This window comes from Scyliorhinus torazame, chromosome 13, assembly GCF_047496885.1.
Source record: "Scyliorhinus torazame isolate Kashiwa2021f chromosome 13, sScyTor2.1, whole genome shotgun sequence".
NCBI classification, from domain to species: Eukaryota; Metazoa; Chordata; class Chondrichthyes; order Carcharhiniformes; family Scyliorhinidae; genus Scyliorhinus; species Scyliorhinus torazame.
In genome coordinates, this window is record NC_092719.1 from 194,246,094 (window position 1) to 194,262,679 (window position 16,586).

General features: G+C 46.1%; 1 protein-coding gene across 1 annotated transcript; it reads right to left on the reverse strand.

Moving 5' to 3' along the window:
* Positions 1 to 10,863: 10,863 nt before the first annotated feature.
* On the reverse strand, positions 10,864 to 15,599 carry uqcc5 (ubiquinol-cytochrome c reductase complex assembly factor 5). Its single transcript, XM_072472661.1, has 2 exons — positions 15,162 to 15,599; positions 10,864 to 11,163 (listed from the first exon to the last, which is right to left on the reverse strand). Exons 1-2 carry the CDS (start codon positions 15,310 to 15,312, stop codon positions 11,072 to 11,074), a joined length of 243 nt encoding a protein of 80 aa, XP_072328762.1. The 5' UTR covers positions 15,313 to 15,599; the 3' UTR covers positions 10,864 to 11,071.
* Between the last annotated feature and the right edge of the window lie 987 nt (positions 15,600 to 16,586).

Genomic DNA, 16,586 nt, shown 5'->3' on the forward strand with positions numbered 1-16,586 from the left:
TTGATAAATTCTTGATTTCTCGAGGAATTAAGGGCTATGGAGAGAGAGCGGGTAAATGGAGTTGGAATCAGCCATGATTGAATGGTGGAGTAGACTCGATGGGCCGAATGGCCTTACTTCCGCTCCTATGTCTTATGGTCTTCCTTTCATTTCTTAATGGTTGTGATAATTAACCATCTCGGGGATCACGACAGGGGACACACATCCTTTATAAAAGACACTGTAAGGAGGTGGGAGTAATGTAAAGTGATCCTCTAGCTTGTGCTAGCAATAATATTATGTTGCTGTGCTGCAAAATCTCAATCTGCTGTTTACCATCCAAAAGCAGCCTCACAGAAAAAAGCTCTCTGCTCATGTGTGGAGATCTAGCCGCATCTACAGTTTCTACTGCGACTTCTGTACCATCACCAACAAGATTGATTTATCTCTGCATGCCTACCTCATCGTGGAACTGGAACGGTGAATTATAATTTTAAAAATACCCAAAGTCTTTGGTTTTTCGCTGCCCATTAGCCAGTCATCAGGTTTGTAAATTTAAACACAATTAACTTGTATTAATAACAATAATTATCATTAAATAGGCAACAAATGCAACTGTTTAACTACTATCTGATTTCTAATCCCCCCTCTTTAACTCGCCCCACTCTCTACACACACAAGACAGACAAACACAGAGGGAAAAGAGGGGTGTAAAAAATAATACTAAAACTAAAAGGATAAAAGTCTCTATTTCAGTTGAACATCTTCTCGTTAGATTTTTTTCAGTCTAGGCCCCCAGTTAGATGCCTGCTTTCAGTCTGTAATAGTTTTCACTGTAGACTCATCAGGATCTCAAGACTTCTCTGCAGACTCAGAAATATCAGGCAGGAAACATTTGGGAGAAAGAGAGAGAGAGAACAACACACAGCGTCTCCTTTCAGAGTCTAGGAGCTTTCTGCCGAGTCCTCTAAAAAAACCCACCTGGCAGGATCCAATCGCTGTCTGCTGCCAGGCAGAATACGGTCCCTGATGGATTCATTAGCCACCAGCAAACCAATCGAATCTGATCCCTCCAATCTCTCAAGTACTACTTCTGTTCAAAATCTAAATCTTCATTGCATACTGTACTATTTGGCAACTTTAGAGTTCCTCACTTTCCCTGCTCGACTTCAAGCTATGTCTCCATTAAAGATCCATGGACCAAAAACAATAACGACAAAGTAAAAGAAATAAGGGAATCGGAATCAGCAGGAAGTGCCCTTACACACCTCCCTCCCTAATAGGAATGAAAGATCATGGCATGCATGTTTCAAAGTGTGGGTCGTGGAATTAAGGGTTGTGGTATTTGTGTGTCTGGTCTCAACGCCAGATTTCTGGGTCCTTTTTTTTTCCTGTCATAGGATTAGGTTGCTCTCCTGCTCAGGCCTCAAGAGAGAATTTAAGGTAAAGTTTTGGTTAAAAGATTTTGTTTTGTAAATACCTCCCTAGCTTCCTTTTTTTAGGATCAAGTCACCACCAGGTTTTAGGGGGTTTAGTTTAGCTTTTTAGGGTTCAGTTAATATATGCTTTTGCTTGTTAAACTTGTTCTTTTATTGTATAACTTTGATTAATTGTGTTGTACGATTTTTTTTAAAATCCTCCTTGGGAACTGTAACATGTCCCATGGGCTTTCCTTGTAACTTCCAACAGCCTGAACGAACATGTCCCACTTTATTGCTATGGTAACACCGAGGCCTTCGAGCTTCACCTCCACCCTCAGTACCTACTTTCCTGGTCTGAGGAGGAGATCTTGGAGCATTCCCAGCTATCCATTCCTTACCTTGGCTACCTGCCCTCCTTTCACACTCTCACTTCCTATCCTTTTCAAAATTATGAGAGTGTTGGAGCAATGGTTTAACTTTATGGATCAGCTCATAATTGTCAGCCATTATTGCTGCTTGTCTAGTGGGCTTCAACATGGATTCTTATCACAGAAGGTAGTGAATTCTTAAATTCTTCCCAAGAGAATGACTTTGCTCAGAGCCGCATAGTTTCAGCTTCCAATGCTCATACCCTCCTATTTAAATTGCTCTGCTTAACCCTTTCAAATTCAGCATATGTTTGTCCCAGCTGTTTCCTTAAATTATGAAACTTTTACCTATATGCCTTGGGAACTAATTCATATGCACACAGTAGCATTTTTTTACCCCGTCATAATCCTTAGACACTCCGTTTGACAAGGAAGCATGAACTTCCTGTGCCCGCCCCGTAATTTATTTTGCATTAGTAATATCCACTTTTCTTTCACTCACTCCATTTGGATTGCTATTTTCTCAAAATTAAAACATTTTTTTTTTTTTAAGAGTACCCATTTCAGGGGCGGCACGGTGGTGCAGTGGGTAGCATTGCAGCCTCACGGTGCTGAGGTCCCAGGTTCGATCCCGGCTCTGGGCCACTGTCCGTGTGGAGTTTGCACATTCCGTGGGTTTCGCCCCCACAACCCAAAGATGTGCAGGCTAGGTGGATTGGCCACGCTAAATTGCCCCCTAATTGGAAAAATGAATTGGGTACTCTAAATTTATATTTAAAAAAAGAGTACCCATTTCTTTTTTTTCCAATTAAGGGGTAATTCAGCATGGCAAATTCACCTACTTCGCACATCTTTTTGGGTTGCGTGAGTGAGACCCACGCAGACACGGGGAAAATATGCAAACTCCACACTGATAATGACCCGGGGCCAGAATCGAACCCGGGTCCTTGGTGCTATGAGGCAGCAGTGCTAGCCATTGTACCACCCTTTTCTCAAATGCCATGAAAAATGCCGCTACTTCCATTGCTTCAAAAGTTGGTAGGGCCTGTATAAATGTAAGCATATCACCACTGGGTTCTATTCTGGGGTTAAGCTCCCCTCTAGCTCCTGGCAGCTCCTTTTCAATTTCCAGTGCTTTAAATTGGAACTCTCTTGTCTTTTGCTTTTTCCTCTCTCTCTTTCCAACTTCCTAGTTTCAATTTCCATTTGAAAGGCTCTATCGCTTTATTTTTCTGCATCATTAGTTCTCTTTCGTTTTGCTGTATTTCTAATTGTTTCATTTGTAACTGGACATTAACTAATTCTACTGATTTTTGCCATAACCCAGGTTGTGGTTCTGGCACCTCTTTCAAATTTAAATGTTGAGCGATCACTTCAATTATCTCTACCTTCCTAGCTTTAGCTGGCACCTCTATTTCTTTTCAAAGTCCTTGTAAATAAACCAAAGGCAGGTTCACCACATTATGAAAGCTGTAGTAGCTTCCTGTTACACTATTACAAATCACGTGCCTCTTTAATATATACTGTACCCCAAACGTTGCTATCTCCTATTCCAAAGATCACGGAAACGAACCCCCAAATTATATTATGACACCCTGGGCTAGTGCACGGTCAATTCCAGCCCCATTTGACCTACAGTCACATCACAGTTGAAATTTACTCTTAATTTTAAAAATACCCAAAGTCTTTGGTCTTCGGCTGCCCAATAACTGCAGTCACCTGGTTTGTAAATTTAAACACAATTAACTTTTATTAATAACAATAACTATAATTAAATAGGCAACAAATACAACTGGTTAACTACTATCTAATTTCTAATCCCCCCTCTTTAACTTGCCCCACTCTCTACACACACACACACACACAAGACAGACAAACACAGAGAGGAAAGAGGGGTGTAACAATAATACTAAAAATAAAAGGATAAAAGTCTATGTTTCAGATGGATGTCTTCCAGTTAGATTATTTCAGTCTTGGCCTCCAGTTGGGAGTCTGCTTTCAGTCTGTAATGGTTTTCACTGTGGACTCATCAGGGTCTCCAGATGTCTTTGCAGACTCAGAAACAGCAGGCAGGAAACATTTGGGAGAGGGTAAAGCACAGCCTCTCCTCTCAGCGTCCAGCATTCATTGCTGAGTCTTCTGAAAAAGCCCCATCTGGCAGGACCCAATCACAGTCTGTTGCCGGGCAGAATATGGTCCCTGGCCAATGCATTCGCCACCAGCCAACCAATTGAACCACATCCCTTCAATCTCTTGGGTGTCATAAAGTCCTGAATTCTTCTGTTCAAAATCTAAATCTTCATTGCACAGTGTACTATTTGGCAACTTTTGAGTTCCTCACTTACCCTGCTCGACTTAACATGTCTCCGTTCAAGATCCATGGACCGAAAATGATAACGATAATGTAAAAGAAATAGGAAATAAGGGAGTTAACAGGAAGGGCCTATACAACCTTTACACTGACCTGCTTTAAGGCAGCTAGTGCTATAAAAATGTGGCTTGGCTTTCTTACCTCCATTCTGCAGCTCTTGACTGAAGGTCTCTACAGTTTTCGCCCAGCCTGTTGGGTGAGAAAGGAATGGCTGCATTTCAAGGTAAGAAAATAGGAGTGAGTGATAATCAGACTTTGATTGCCACTCCATGGAAGTTCAGGTCCATGGTCTTTCTTCATACCAAAATGCATCAACTAAATTGAACCTTCCATGTGTCTCTCCATTTGCCAAAGGATTCTGACAGCATTTTAATGCCTCGCACTGGAACATGATACATCTCTCTCATATATATATTTTTAGATGAGCAAATTAGATAATAAAAGCTTGAGTATCACCCAGAAAAAGATGGTGCTTTCTTAGTGGCCCCTGAGATGAAGCTGTGAACTTCAAAAGCTGCTGCAACATATAAACATTGACACTTTAACTGACCTAAGCAGGTGTTTACCTCCAGTTGAACTCTGGGTTTACATGTTCTACAGAATTAGATCCAACAGTCTAAAAAGGATAAACTGGTTACATATTATTACTTTAGTGGCAGCATGCTACTTGTATGTTACATGGTGTAATACTCCAATCTTTATGAAATAGTCTTTAATTCCCTGGCCACGCTATAGGAAACCTGTCGACAATCATTCTTCATATGCGTGTACATAGTTTCCATTCATTATATTTGGAACTGCTCGTTAATTCCTATTATGTTTTCATTAATTGCAATGTGAGGAGATTCAAGAATGAGGGCGGCACAATGGTGCAGTGGTTAGCACTGCTGCCTCACAGTGCCAAGGACCTGGGTTCGATCCCGGCCCTGGGTCACTGTCCGTGTGGGATTTGCACAGTCTCCCCGTGTCTGCGTGGGTCTCACCACCACAACCCAAAAAGATGTGCAGGGCATCAGATGGACTATTGCTAGTGTTGCCCAGTATAGTGGAAGCATGCCAAGAAAAATAAAGAAATAATAAAATGTTTCACAAACTAATGTATGGTTGAGTTTCACAAACTAATGTACACCTGGTTGAGGTTAACCCGCCTTAATAATCTACAATGGCCATCTGATATGGCTATGCTAAATTGCTCCTTAATTGGAAAAAAATGGAGTGGTCTAAATTTATTTTAGAAAGAGATTGAAGAACAGCTATCTGTTGCTTGGTAAGAGCATTTCTGCATTTGCAAAGGATTCAGCAGTGGGAATTCATATCTTGTTGATTGCAGCGGAGAGAAATGAGATAGCCTTGAGTCCAATTGTAGCAGTTTCAAAGCTGGGATACTGAAGTGTGAAACGGAAAAGGTAGGACATGGATATTCTCCAAAGTGTTGTGGATAAACAATACCAATGAGCAATTCCCAACATATGAGCCATTGTAGATTATTAAGGCGGGTTAACCTCGACCAGGTGTAAATACCATACATTAGTTTGTGAAACATATTTTATTATTTCTTTATTTTTCTTGGCATGCTTCCACTATACTGGACAATACTCGCAGTAGTCCATCTGATGTCAGCTTTCATGAGATCCAAAACCTCTGAAGGATTATTATATACCAAATTCTGTGAAAATAAATGCCTTTTCCCATGTTGAGATACGTGTAACTTTCGGGCAATAAGAGCATTACAAATTAGAGAGCAAATTTATCTATTTCTGCACATATCTTCATACCTCAATTGATATTAGTTTCAAACAAGACATTTTGCAGTCAAATTGATAATTTTGCTCATCACCTATTCTACGTTACCCTAACCGCCCCCCCCTGCTGACAATTAATTCTCTGCGAAGAAGTCGATGAACGTTTGCCACCTCCGGGCGAACCCTAACTGTGGACCCTCTCAAGGCAAACTTAATCTTCTCTAGGCCGAGAAAGCTCGCCATGTCAGTTAGCCAGGTCTCTGACTTTGGGGGCTTTGAGTCCCTCCAAGCTAGCAGTATCTGTCTCCGGGCTACCAGGTAAGCAAAGGCCAGAACATCTGCCTCTTTCTCCTCCTGGATTCCCGGTTCTTCCGACACCCCAAAAATCGCCACCACTGGACTCATTGCCACCCTTGTTTTCAATACTCTGGACATGACGCCCACGAATCCCTGCCAATATCCCCTAAGTTTTGGACACACCCAGAACATGTGAACATAGTTCGCTGGTCCTCCCACACACTTTACACACCTGTCCTCCACCCCAAAGAATCTGCTCATCCAGGCCACTATCATGTGAGGGTACCTCCCCCACTGACCCCAGATTCTCAGGGCCGCCACCACTACAGGGCTGGTGGAGTACCTTGCCGGCGGGAATTGCAGAGGTGCCGTTATCAACGCCCCCAGACTGGTGCCCCTACACAAAGCTGTCTCCATTCGCTCCCAAACTGACCCCGCCCCTACCACCCATTTCCTTGCATGGCTATGTTAGCCACCCAGTAATAATTACTAAAATTCGGCAGCGCAAGCCCCCCTCCCCCCTAATCCGCTTGAGCATCACCTTCTTCACTCGTGGGGACTTACCCGCCCACACAAAGCCCAGGATGATTTTATTAACCCTCTTAAAAAAGGACCGCGGGATAAAAATTGGGAGACACTGAAATACGAACAAAAATCTCGGTAGGACCGTCATTTTGACCGTCTGCACTCTCCCAGCTAACGACAGCGGGAAGCTATCCCATCTACGAAACTCGCCCCTCACCTGTTCAACCAATCGGGTCAAGTTCAACTTGTGTAGCCGGCTCCAGTCGCGCGCCACTTGTATCCCTAAGTACCTGAAACTGTCCCCTAACAACCTAAACGGCAGCTCCCTCAGCCGACCCTCCTGACCCCTCGCCTGGACTACAAACATCTCACTCTTTGTCATATTCAGTTTATACCCCGTAAACCGGCCAAATTGCCACAATTTCGCCCATCCCCGACCCTGGATCCGATACGTATAATAGCAGGTCGTCCGCGTACAGCGAGACTCTATGTTCCACCCCCCCCCCCCCCTTCCAGCCCCTTGAAGCTCTCAGAGCAATTGCCAGCGGCTCTACAGCTAACGCAAACAACAGTGGGGAGAGGGGGCACCCCTGTCTTGTCCCCCAGTAGTCTAAAATTGTCCGAGGTCATCCTATTCGTCCTTACACTAGCCTCTGGGGCCTGGTACAACAGCCTGACCCAGTTGATTAAGCCCCTACCGAACCCAAATCGTCCCAGCACCTCCCATAGATAGTCCCACTCCGCCCGGTCGAACTCCTTTTCCACATCCATTGCCACAACTACCTCAACCTCCCTACTCTCCAGGGGCATCATAATCACGTTGAGCAGTCTTCTTATATTGGCCATCAACTGCCTGCCCTTGACAAACCCGGTTTGATCCTCCATAATCACATCCGGCACACAATCTTCAATCCTGGAGGCCACATTAAGCGGATAGATTGGCCTATATGACCCGCATAGCTCCGGGTTCTTGTCCCGCTTCCATATCAACGAAATAGTGGCCTGCGACATCGTCGGGGGCAGCACCCCTCTGTCCCTTGCCTCATTGAAAATTTTGACCAGCAACGGCCGTAAAATCCCCGAGAACTTTTTATAGAACTCCACCGGGTACCCGTCCGGCCCCGGGGCTTTACCCGACTGCATTGCGTTCAAGCCCTCAACTATTTCTTCGGCACTAATCGGGGCCCCCAGCCCATCCACCAGCTCCCTACCCACCCTTGGGAAGGTCAGTCCGTCCAAAAAGCGTCTCATCCCTTCCGGCCCCGTGTGGGGTTCTGAGCAATAGAGCCTACTGTAAAAGTCCCTGAACGCCCTGCCGACTCCCCTACCAAGTTCCCATCCCCATCAACCACCCTCTCTATTTCCCTGGCTGCCTTCCTCTTCCTAAGCTGCTGTGCAAACATTCTGCTGGCCTTCTCCCCATGTTCGTAAAACGCCCCCCTCGCCTTTCTAAGCTGCTCCACTGCCTTACCTGTGGACAACAACCCAAACTCAGCCTGCAGCTTCCGACATTCCCTTAAGAGCTCCACTCCCAGGGTCATCGCATACCTATCTTAAGATCTCCTTAACCAGTCAGTCCGTTTCTGCCCTATCCGTCCTGTCCCTATGAGCCCGTATCAAAATCAGCTCCCCTCTCACCACTGCCTTCAGCGCTCCCCCAGACCACCGCTGCTGAGACTTCCCCCGTGTCATTAACCTGCATATAATTCTGCATACACTTCTTCAGCCTCTCCAATGTTTTTCAACATTATCTGAACCATTCATTATCTACTACTCGATGCTTTAATTAGATATATTCAACGTGTACGATAAGAATCTATAATGTAGCCATCTGGGATGGTCACTTACTTCAAGAAACATGGACGTTCGCAAAGCCTAAAGGGAAATATGGACAAAGTAAGATTCACGCAGGCACAGAGTCTGCATGTATATTCGTGAGCAGAGAATCCAGACAGCATCGAAACCCCCAACCGATTAGCATTTAATGGCCCATCTCCGTAAGACAAAAGATTGATACTCAGGTAACCGATACAAACCCAGACACATTGGCGCCACTCCCTTTACTCAGGAAGCATTACCAGCAAGGTCAATGACCGCTTAGGACACGCCCAGCCATCAAGGCACCCGCCCCTTTATTGGCTCAGATCGAAGGCAGTGATCGAGAACTGCCCAATTAATTGGGTCCAAACCTCAGGACCGCCCAAAAGAGCGCAAAACTCCCCAAGGATAAAGAGAGACACTGCCATGTGTTTGATCTCTTTTGGACCTGGCGCTCCAGCAACGTCCATCTCCAACTGCAGCACCACCACCAGAAGCAAGTCCAAGTTCAACGCTCGCTACCAGACGGATGATCCTAGCTGAACCGCAGTTCCTTCTCCAGACCCAGCAGATCCAGATTCAAACAAAGGCCACTGTTCCTCTGACGTAAGCCGGGTGCCTGAAGTTTAGTACAGGTTGTTATAGTTGTTAGGTGTAGTTTAGCTCGTAGTGTTAATCTTGTGTGTAAATAAAATATCATTGATCTTGAACTAATTAACTGGTTGTTTGGCTCTTTGATCGATACTCAGTTGAACCTTGTGGCGGTATCATTTGATACCTGGCGACTCTGAAAGCATATCATATCAATATCTAGATAAAAGAAGGGCAACCTCATTGACTGCCATATTTATAGCAAGTAAAGATAGCAACAATAGTGAACACAAAAATGTCCTAATGAGCACTCCACTCCTTGAAGCAATGTGCAAAGATGGTCTCCTGATCTAACAGCAAGTTCTCCAACTCCCACAGTTGGAAATCACTCGACAATATCACTGCTAATTAATTCGCAATTTTTTTTTAGAAATATACTGAATAAATTACACTGTAATTGTAACACAGCTTTACTTACCAAGTATGCAGAAACATTTTTAATTTAATTTAAACAGCTTTACTTACCAAGTATGCAGAAACATTTTTAGAATTAGATAATAGCTTAAAGCAAGTACAAAAAATCTACAGCACCAAAATAGGCTATGCGGCCTACATGAATCAAGGATAATGTGACTGAACACCAATGCCAAGTGCTCCCTACAGGTTTTTATACTCCATTCGAGTCTTCTCACATTTTAATTACATATGTACCATCTGCAATATGCAGTCCAAATATATGCAGATTAGGTGGATGATAAATTGCCCCTTAGTGTACAAAGTTGAGCAGGTTAGATGGGTTACAGGGATAGTGAGGGAGAGTGAGCCTAGATAGGGTGCGCTTTCAGAGGTTGGGTGCAGACTCAATGGGCCAAATGGCCTCACTCTGCACTATAGGATTTTATGGCAGCAACTCACCAAGGCTCCTTCGACAGCACCTTCCAAAAGTATGACTTCTACCACCCCATAGGACAAGGGCAGTAGATGCATGGGAACACCACCTGGATGTTTGCCTCTAAGCCACACACCATCTTGACTTGGAACTATATCGCTATACCTTCACTGTTGCTGGGTCAAGATCATGGAACTCCCTTCCTAACAGCACTGTGCGTGTACCTACACCACATGGGCTGCAGCGGTTCAAGAAGGCAGCACCCCCATCACTTTCTCAAGGGCAGTGAGGGATGGCCTCGCAAGTGTCATCCATCTCCCTTAAAATGAATTTTAAAAATGTATGCATGCTATCTGCTTTAACCCTTCCATGTGGAACATGTTTCACATTCTCACCACTTCAAGTAAAGAAATTCCTCATAAAATATTTATTTAATTTGTTAGTGGCCATATTTATGTTCCTTTGTTCTGCACTGTTTGGTTCTGTTCAGTCAGTAGTACATCTCTGAATCAGAAATTTGGGATTCAAGTCTCATTCCAGGAAATGAATGCATGTTCTAACCTGATAGTGTGATGAAGCACTGGGAGAATGTGATGCTGAAGGTGCCAGCTTTTGGCCAAGATATTCAACTTAACTCCTCTACTGGTGGACCAAAAAGGGACCATGAAATTTCACAAGGAGCAAGGAGCACTCCCAGTATCCTGATCAACATTTCTCCCCCAACACCATCAAATACAAATTCATTTGTTGCTTATCTTGATTGTTGTGTATAAGATCTTGCTACCTGCATAATGCTACGTAACATTGTGGGCGACTATAGTTTAACAAGTTGATAAGTGCTTAGGAATACCCTGAGGATGTATCGAAGTGCAATATAGAACAAAAGTTCTTTATTTTAATTGAGTCAATTTAATACATTTCAAACAAAATAAAATGAAATGCTACATTTCTTTCAAAACACGCTATGTATTCATTATAATGTAATAAAATATAAATCTCAGGAAGACATTGACTTTGAATAGAAAATACTCATTATTCAGTAGTGAATTAGCTAATTATGTATAAATGACTTATTTAGAAGGCAGCTGATTTCCAGATGTTGGCAGTTCTTCCAATGTCTGCTGATACTGTCGTTCAGAACGTTTTCTTCGGTACACATCATCTAGAAAGACAACAAAATCAATGAGTTCAGAAAAGGAAGTAAGCTTGAGGAATTTAAAAATTAATACCCACCACAGGCCAAATTTATTTCATATGGTACGATTTCAGCCAGAAAGGAGACTTTCAAATCATCCCCATGTCTGCGTGGGTTTCCTCCGGGTGCTCCGGTTTCCTCCCACAGTCCAAAGATGTGCAGGTTAGGTGGATTGGCCATGCTAAATTGCCCTTAAGTGTCCAAAAAGGTTAGGAGGAGTTACTGGGATAGGGTGGAAGTGTGGGCTTAAGTGGGGTAGTCATTCCAAGGGTCGGTGCAGACTCGATGGGCCAAATGGCCTCCTTCTGCACTGTAAATTCTATGTTCTATGACATAAAATTTGGAAGTATTGTGAGTTGTGAGGAAGTTAATGATGGGCTTCAAGAGGACGCAGACAGGAAGTAGAATGGGCGGACATGTAGCAGATGGAATTTAATGTAAATAAATCTGAAATTATATATTTTGCTAGGTAGATCAAGGAGATACAAGGAGATAAAATAAGAGGTAGAATTCTAAAAGGCATGCAGAAACAGAGAAACATGGGGTATATGGGCACAAATCATTGATGGTGGCAGGGCAGGTTGAGAAAATAGTTAAAGGGCATACAGTGAGGGCCAGTGTACAAAGCTGTGTAAATATATCATTTTGCCATGTATATATCTTGCTCTGCGCGATTTCTCGTTTTTTTTTGTTACGAGGGGGGGGGGGGTTATTGTTTGTAAGGGAGAAAAATAGTGTTAAAAAACTTTAATAATTATATATATATATTTTTTAAAAGGGCATACAGGATGCAGGGTTTTATAAATAGAGACGTAGGGCACGTTTTAACTGGGGGAAAAAATCTATGTCTGGTTTTGGGCAAGTTTAGCAGGGTATTTCTTGGTGCTGCAACACTGAGAAACACCTCACTATTCAATGACATTTTGCCATTTTCTTTAGCCTTGGGAAGTTTTTCTCTGTCAAGGCCGCAGTTAAGAGTCACTTCCTGCTGGCTAGCCCACCAGGTGGCACTGTCAGGGTGCTAGGATGGTGATGGTAATGCCCCACTAGCAACATCTTGGGTGTTACCATTGACCAGAAATTGAACTGAACCAGCCATATAAATACTGTGGCTACATGAGCAGGTCAGAGGCTGGGAATACTACAGAGAATAAATCACCTCCTGACTTTTCAAAGTCCATCAGCTACAAGGCACAAGTCAGGATTGTGATGGAATACTCTCCACTTGCCTGGATGAGTGCCATTCCAACAACACACAAGCTGAACATCATTCAGGACAAAGCAGCCTGTTTGATTGGTAACCTATCCACCACCTTCAACATCTGCTTCCTCCGCCACCAATGTACAGAGGCAGCAGTGTGTAACATCTATAAGATGCACTGCAGCAACTCATATAGGTTCCTTCAACAGCACCTTCCAAACCCGTGACTTCTACCACCGAGAAAGACAAGAGCAGCAGATGAATGGCAGCACCACCACCTGGAAATGTCCCTCCAAGCCACACACCTTCTTGACTGGGAAATATATCACTGTTCCTTCGCTATCGCTGGGTCAAAATCCTGGAACCCCCATCCTAACAGCACTGTGGGTTACCTGCACCCTGGACTGCAGCAGTTCCAGAAGGCAGCTCATCATCAACCTTCTCAAGGGCAATGAGGGATGGGCAATCAAAGCTGGCCTAGCCAGTGATGCTCACATACTGTGAAAGAATAAATAAAAATGAGAACACTGCATGTCACTCTGCTGTTTAATAAGGTGACAAAGGGAAACCAACGAGGATAGCTTTGTCACTAGTCGATAATTAAGTTTGAGGTGACTGGATACTTTAATAATAGCTCAATAAAGTTGAAGTTTCTGGAATTGAAGGCAAATTATTGACCTGGTTAGGAAATTGCCTGAGTGGCAAGAGAGTGACAGTTGGAATAATTGGCAGGATATGACGAGGTCTGTCCTGCAAGAATCCATTTGGGCCTCAAGTATTCATCGTAATTAATAACGACGTAGATGATGGGATAGGAAATATCACAATTTGGTTATGGCACAAGGCTAGGGGCATTGTAAGTAGTGTAGATGGAAGCATAAAAGTACACAAATATAAACTGAGTGATTAAATGAATGGGGAAAACTGTGGCAAATAGATTTCAACAGCAAATGTGAGGTTATCCACTTCGGACCTACAAAGAATAGAACAGGATATTTTCTAAATGGTGAAAAGCTAGAAGCAGTGGAGGTCCAAAAAGACACAGATACACAGATATTAAAACAACAAGAACAGGTACAGAAATCAATCAAGAGACTAATGGAATGCTGTTGAATATATCCAGAGGACAAATACAAAGCGGCAGAAGTTGTGTTTCAGCTATATAAAAAAAACCTTTTGTGTTTCTTTTAGCCCTTCGATTGCCAATAACATCGGCGCCAGCACCTCCTTCTTTAACTCCTCCACACACCTTCAGAGGAATTCCTGCTGGTCCGGGCCCCATGTCGTCTGGGCTCCATCCGTCGTCATCTTGCTTCTTCCTTCTCTTCTCTGCCGTTGCTCCAAAGGATCCTTCGCAATCTGGCCACTACCACCGATCCTTTCCATACACACCCGGGGAGACTCCTTCCTTCGTCACCCCACACTGGGTTTGGACCGAAGAAATTTCCGTTGGGGCTCCCGAAAAAGAGCCCAAAAGTCCCTTAGAACGGGAGCTGCCAAAACGTGCGGCTTAGCAGTGCATCGCCACAACCAGAAGTCATCAAAGTGAATTCCTAAGAGCTACGGCACACCTTATGTTGGTCGTAGGAGAGTATAAAAGTAGGAAAGTCTTGCCACAACTTTACAGGGGATTAGTGAGACATCAACTAGAATACAGGTTGGGACTGTACTCATTTGAGATGTGAAAGAATGAGAGGTGATCTTATTGAAACATATAACATACTGAGGGGCCTGACAGGGTTGATGTTACATAAATACATGGAAGATAGGAGCAGGAGGAGGCCTTTTAGCCCTTCAAACCTGCTCCGTCATTCATCACGATCATGGCTGATCATCCAACTCAATAGCCTAATCCTGCTTTCTCCCCATAGCCTTTGATCCCATTCTCCTCAACTGCTATTTCCAGCTGCCTCTTGAATATATTCAAAGTTTTAGCATGTTTCCTCTCATGGGGAATCTAGAACTATCATGGTGTCACAGAGCTGCCTCAGTGCCAGAGAGACCCAGATTTGATTCCAGCCTTGGGTGACTGTGTGGAGTTTGCATTTTCTCCGTGTCTGTGTGGGTGCCTTTTGGCTTGCTCCCACAGTCCAAAGACGTGCAGGGTAGGTAGATTGGCTATGCTAAATTGCCCCTTAGTGTTCGGGTTAGGTGGGGGTTACGGGGGTAAGGTGGGGGGAGTGAGCCTAGGTAGGGAGCTGCTTTTTCAGAGGGTCAAGGCTTAATGGGCCAAATGGCCTCCTTCTGCACTGTAGAGATTTTGTGGATAAGGCGCATGGTATATCTTCAGAATAATAATTTACCCAGGCGCCGGAATGTGGCATCTAGGGGCTTTTCACAGTAACTTAATTTGAAGCCTACTTGTGACAATAAGCGATTTACATTTACGACAGCATGAAGAGGAATTTCTTCTCTCAGGGGATCATGAATCTTTGGAATTTTGCATTTGGGAGAACTGTCATTGAAATATCCAAATGAGGCCAAGATGAAACCAGCCATGGTCTTATTGAACCACAGGTTCCAGAAGGCCTACTCCAATATTTTAATTTTACTTGGTCAGATCAGTTGGTTTTGTGAAGCAAATGGCCAGAAACCCTGGAAGCAGCAGCGAAGAGCAAGAATCACCCACAGACAGATTCCCAAGATCTCTTCAATTGGATAATTTCAGACATTCAGTACCGCTCGGGAGGAATGAGCACCTCCCCGATCGAGGGTTTAACTCGCAGTCAGTGAAACACGCGGAAGTCACTCGAGTCTTACTTACAAAACGTTTCGTGCCCAATGCGGACGTTTATCATGATCCACTCCAGCACACCGCCCAGGACGAAAAAACAGGGCAAGAAGCGGTAAACCCCGAACCGTCCCTTCCCGGGAACTAAATTCATCAAGTGTTTTACCCGGCGGCTCAGCAGCATTGCTGGCCGGGCTTTCAGCTCTGCAGGAGACGCGGGGTAGATTTCCCAAGCGAGGCCGGGATGAGCAATGGCGGAAGGGAGATGGGTGAAGCAGCAGCTTTAATGCAGCAAAAAGCAAAGCTCCTCAGCTCGGGTCCTCCCTCTGCCCCCAGCGCGATTCGCCCTTTCCAACGCTGACCTTTCACGGGCCCGACCGCACCGGGAAAGGAGCAGCCCTCCCGTCAGCGGGGGCCGGTGACCACTGCACCGGGCGGGCCCGGCAAAGGGAGGCAGCTCGACCCCACCCCCTCAGTCACTGAGCCCCCCCCCCCCCCCCCCCCGACACATCACCCCCTCCCCAGACACCCCCGACCACCACACCCCCTCCCCCCGACCACCACACCCCCTCCCCCGACACCCCCCATGACACATCACCCCCCCCGACCGACACCCCCCCCCCGACACATCACCCCCCTCCCCAGACCCCCCCCCCCGACCACCACACCCCCTCCCCCGACACCCCCCCCCGACACATCACCCCCTCCCCAGACACCCCCCCCCCCGACCACCACACCCCCTCCCCGACACCCCCCCAGCGACCCCCCCCCCACATCACCCCCCCGACCACCACATCCCCTCCACCGACACCCCCCACGACACATCACCCCCCCCGACCGACACCCCCCCCCCCGACACATCACCCCCTCCCCAGACACCCCCCCCCCGACCACCACCCCCCCACCCCCGACACCACCCCCCGCCCCCCCGACACACCACCCCCTCCCCTGACCGACACCCCCCCCGACACATCACCCCCTCCCCAGACACCACCCCCCAACCACCACACCCCCTCCCTCGACACCCCCATGACACATCACCCCCCCCGACCGACACCCCCCCCCCCGACACATCACCCCCTCCCCAGACAACCCCCCGACCACCACACCCCCTGCCCCGACACCCCCCACGACACCCCCCCCGACACATCACCCCCCCCCCAGACACCCCCCCCGACCACCACACCCCCTCCCCGACACCCCCCCAGCGACCCCCCCCACATCACCCCCCCGACCACCACATCCCCTCCACCGACACCCCCCCAGCGACACATCACCCCCTCCCCAGACACACCCCTCCCCAACCACCAACACCCCCCGCCCCCGCCGACATCCCCCCCCAGCGACCCATCACCCCCTCCCCAGACACCCCCCCGCCGACATCCCCCCAGCGACACATCACCCCCTCCCCAGACACACCACCACCCCGACCAACACACCCCCCCCCCGCCGACATCC

What these genes read in the sequence shown, in the direction of transcription:
- uqcc5 (XM_072472661.1), bottom strand. Translation starts at nt 15,312, where the DNA reads ATGCTGCTGAGCCGCCGGGTAAAACACTTGATGAATTTAGTTCCCGGG. An exon ending in CATTGGGCACGAAACGTTTT is followed by an intron (nt 11,164 to 15,161) that starts GTAAGTAAGACT and finishes TTGTCTTTCTAG; the next exon opens with ATGATGTGTACCGAAGAAAA.